This window comes from Triticum aestivum, chromosome 6D (assembly GCF_018294505.1).
Source record: "Triticum aestivum cultivar Chinese Spring chromosome 6D, IWGSC CS RefSeq v2.1, whole genome shotgun sequence".
Classification (NCBI taxonomy): domain Eukaryota; kingdom Viridiplantae; phylum Streptophyta; class Magnoliopsida; order Poales; family Poaceae; genus Triticum; species Triticum aestivum.
Window position 1 is genome coordinate 437,482,010 of NC_057811.1, and position 1,146 is coordinate 437,483,155.

Below are 1,146 nucleotides of genomic sequence, written 5' to 3' on the forward strand. Positions count from 1 at the left end.
CAGAGTTCAACAACTGCACGGAAAATTAAGAACCTAGGACCTTCGATTACCTACTTCTCAGCCAAGAACCTGTCAAGAATGACGCGAAAGAGCACCAAGAACACGGAAACAGACCTGCCGTGACGCGACGATGGGGCAGCATACGGGCGACGGGGTCGCCGGGGGGTGCGCGATGAGGGGGGCAGCGTTCCAGGGGGCGCAGCTTCCGTGGGAGGACGACGGGCGGCGGCCGTAGGGGCCGCCGCGCCCGCCACTTGCTGCCGCGGCGAGCAGCACCTGCGTGCTCCTCCCCGCGGACGCCTCGGGCTCGTTCTCCTCCGCGTCCGCGGCTGCGCCGTCGGAGCGGGCGCGGGAGGAAGCCGAAGAGATTCGGGGGTCGGAGGTTTGCTCGCCCACGCAGGGGAGCAGGAGCCGGAGGAGGTCGTCGATGCGGCGCGTGTTGATGCAGCCGCAGGAGGAGACGGCGACCATCCCCAGTAGAGGATCGAGCCGGTTGCCCTGGACCCGCTGGTGGGCGTCCAGGGCCTGTAGCGGAGGCGCGCGCCGCCGCTTCCGCCGCCTATCGGCGACGCAGCGCCCGCAGCATGTCTCCGGCTGCGGCGAGGACGAGCATCAGGAAAACCTCTGCGAAGAGGAGGTCCGGAGGAGGGAACATGATAAGGAGTGGGTGGGAACTCATGAAACCAAGAAGTGCAAGGAGGATTAAGAGGCAGGTGCGCCATTGCAGCATTTCGCCGAGCGCACAAGCGGGAAGGAACGAAGGAAGGGGAAATTTTGGGGTGGTGGACGGGGCTTCGGGTGAGGGGCTTCGGGAACTTTTGTGGTAGCCGGCCGGGTACGGGGGGTTCTATTTAACGGCTGTCGTTTCGCACAAACGGAGCCCGATGGGCCGGCCCATTGCCCGGATGCTCTATCATCCACTCACTCGAAGGAACGACCGTTGGTGTCTGCTCCTGCAGCGCGCCATATTAAAAGAAGGGTAGGCGACTCCCGCCCAGCATCAGATCGTCCACGCATCGATGGCCTAGATAGACGCAGACTAGCTTATTGCTACCACCTTCCTCTTACCACACGCGCGCACGAAAAGCGTTCAGCTCGTGGTCGTCGCCGTCATAGCGCTACACCATTTTCCAGTTGCTGATGGAT

At 63.4% G+C, this 1,146-nt stretch overlaps 1 protein-coding gene across 1 annotated transcript in view; it reads right to left on the reverse strand.

The window, feature by feature from the left end:
• Nucleotides 1-804, reverse strand: part of LOC123141868 (uncharacterized) — a gene marked incomplete in the record, with an annotated part of 4,091 nt that extends 3,287 nt beyond the window's left edge. The window contains 1 exon segment of the mRNA XM_044560933.1: nt 115-804. Coding sequence (XP_044416868.1) covers nt 115-471 — 357 coding nt within the window.
• Between the last annotated feature and the right edge of the window lie 342 nt (nt 805-1,146).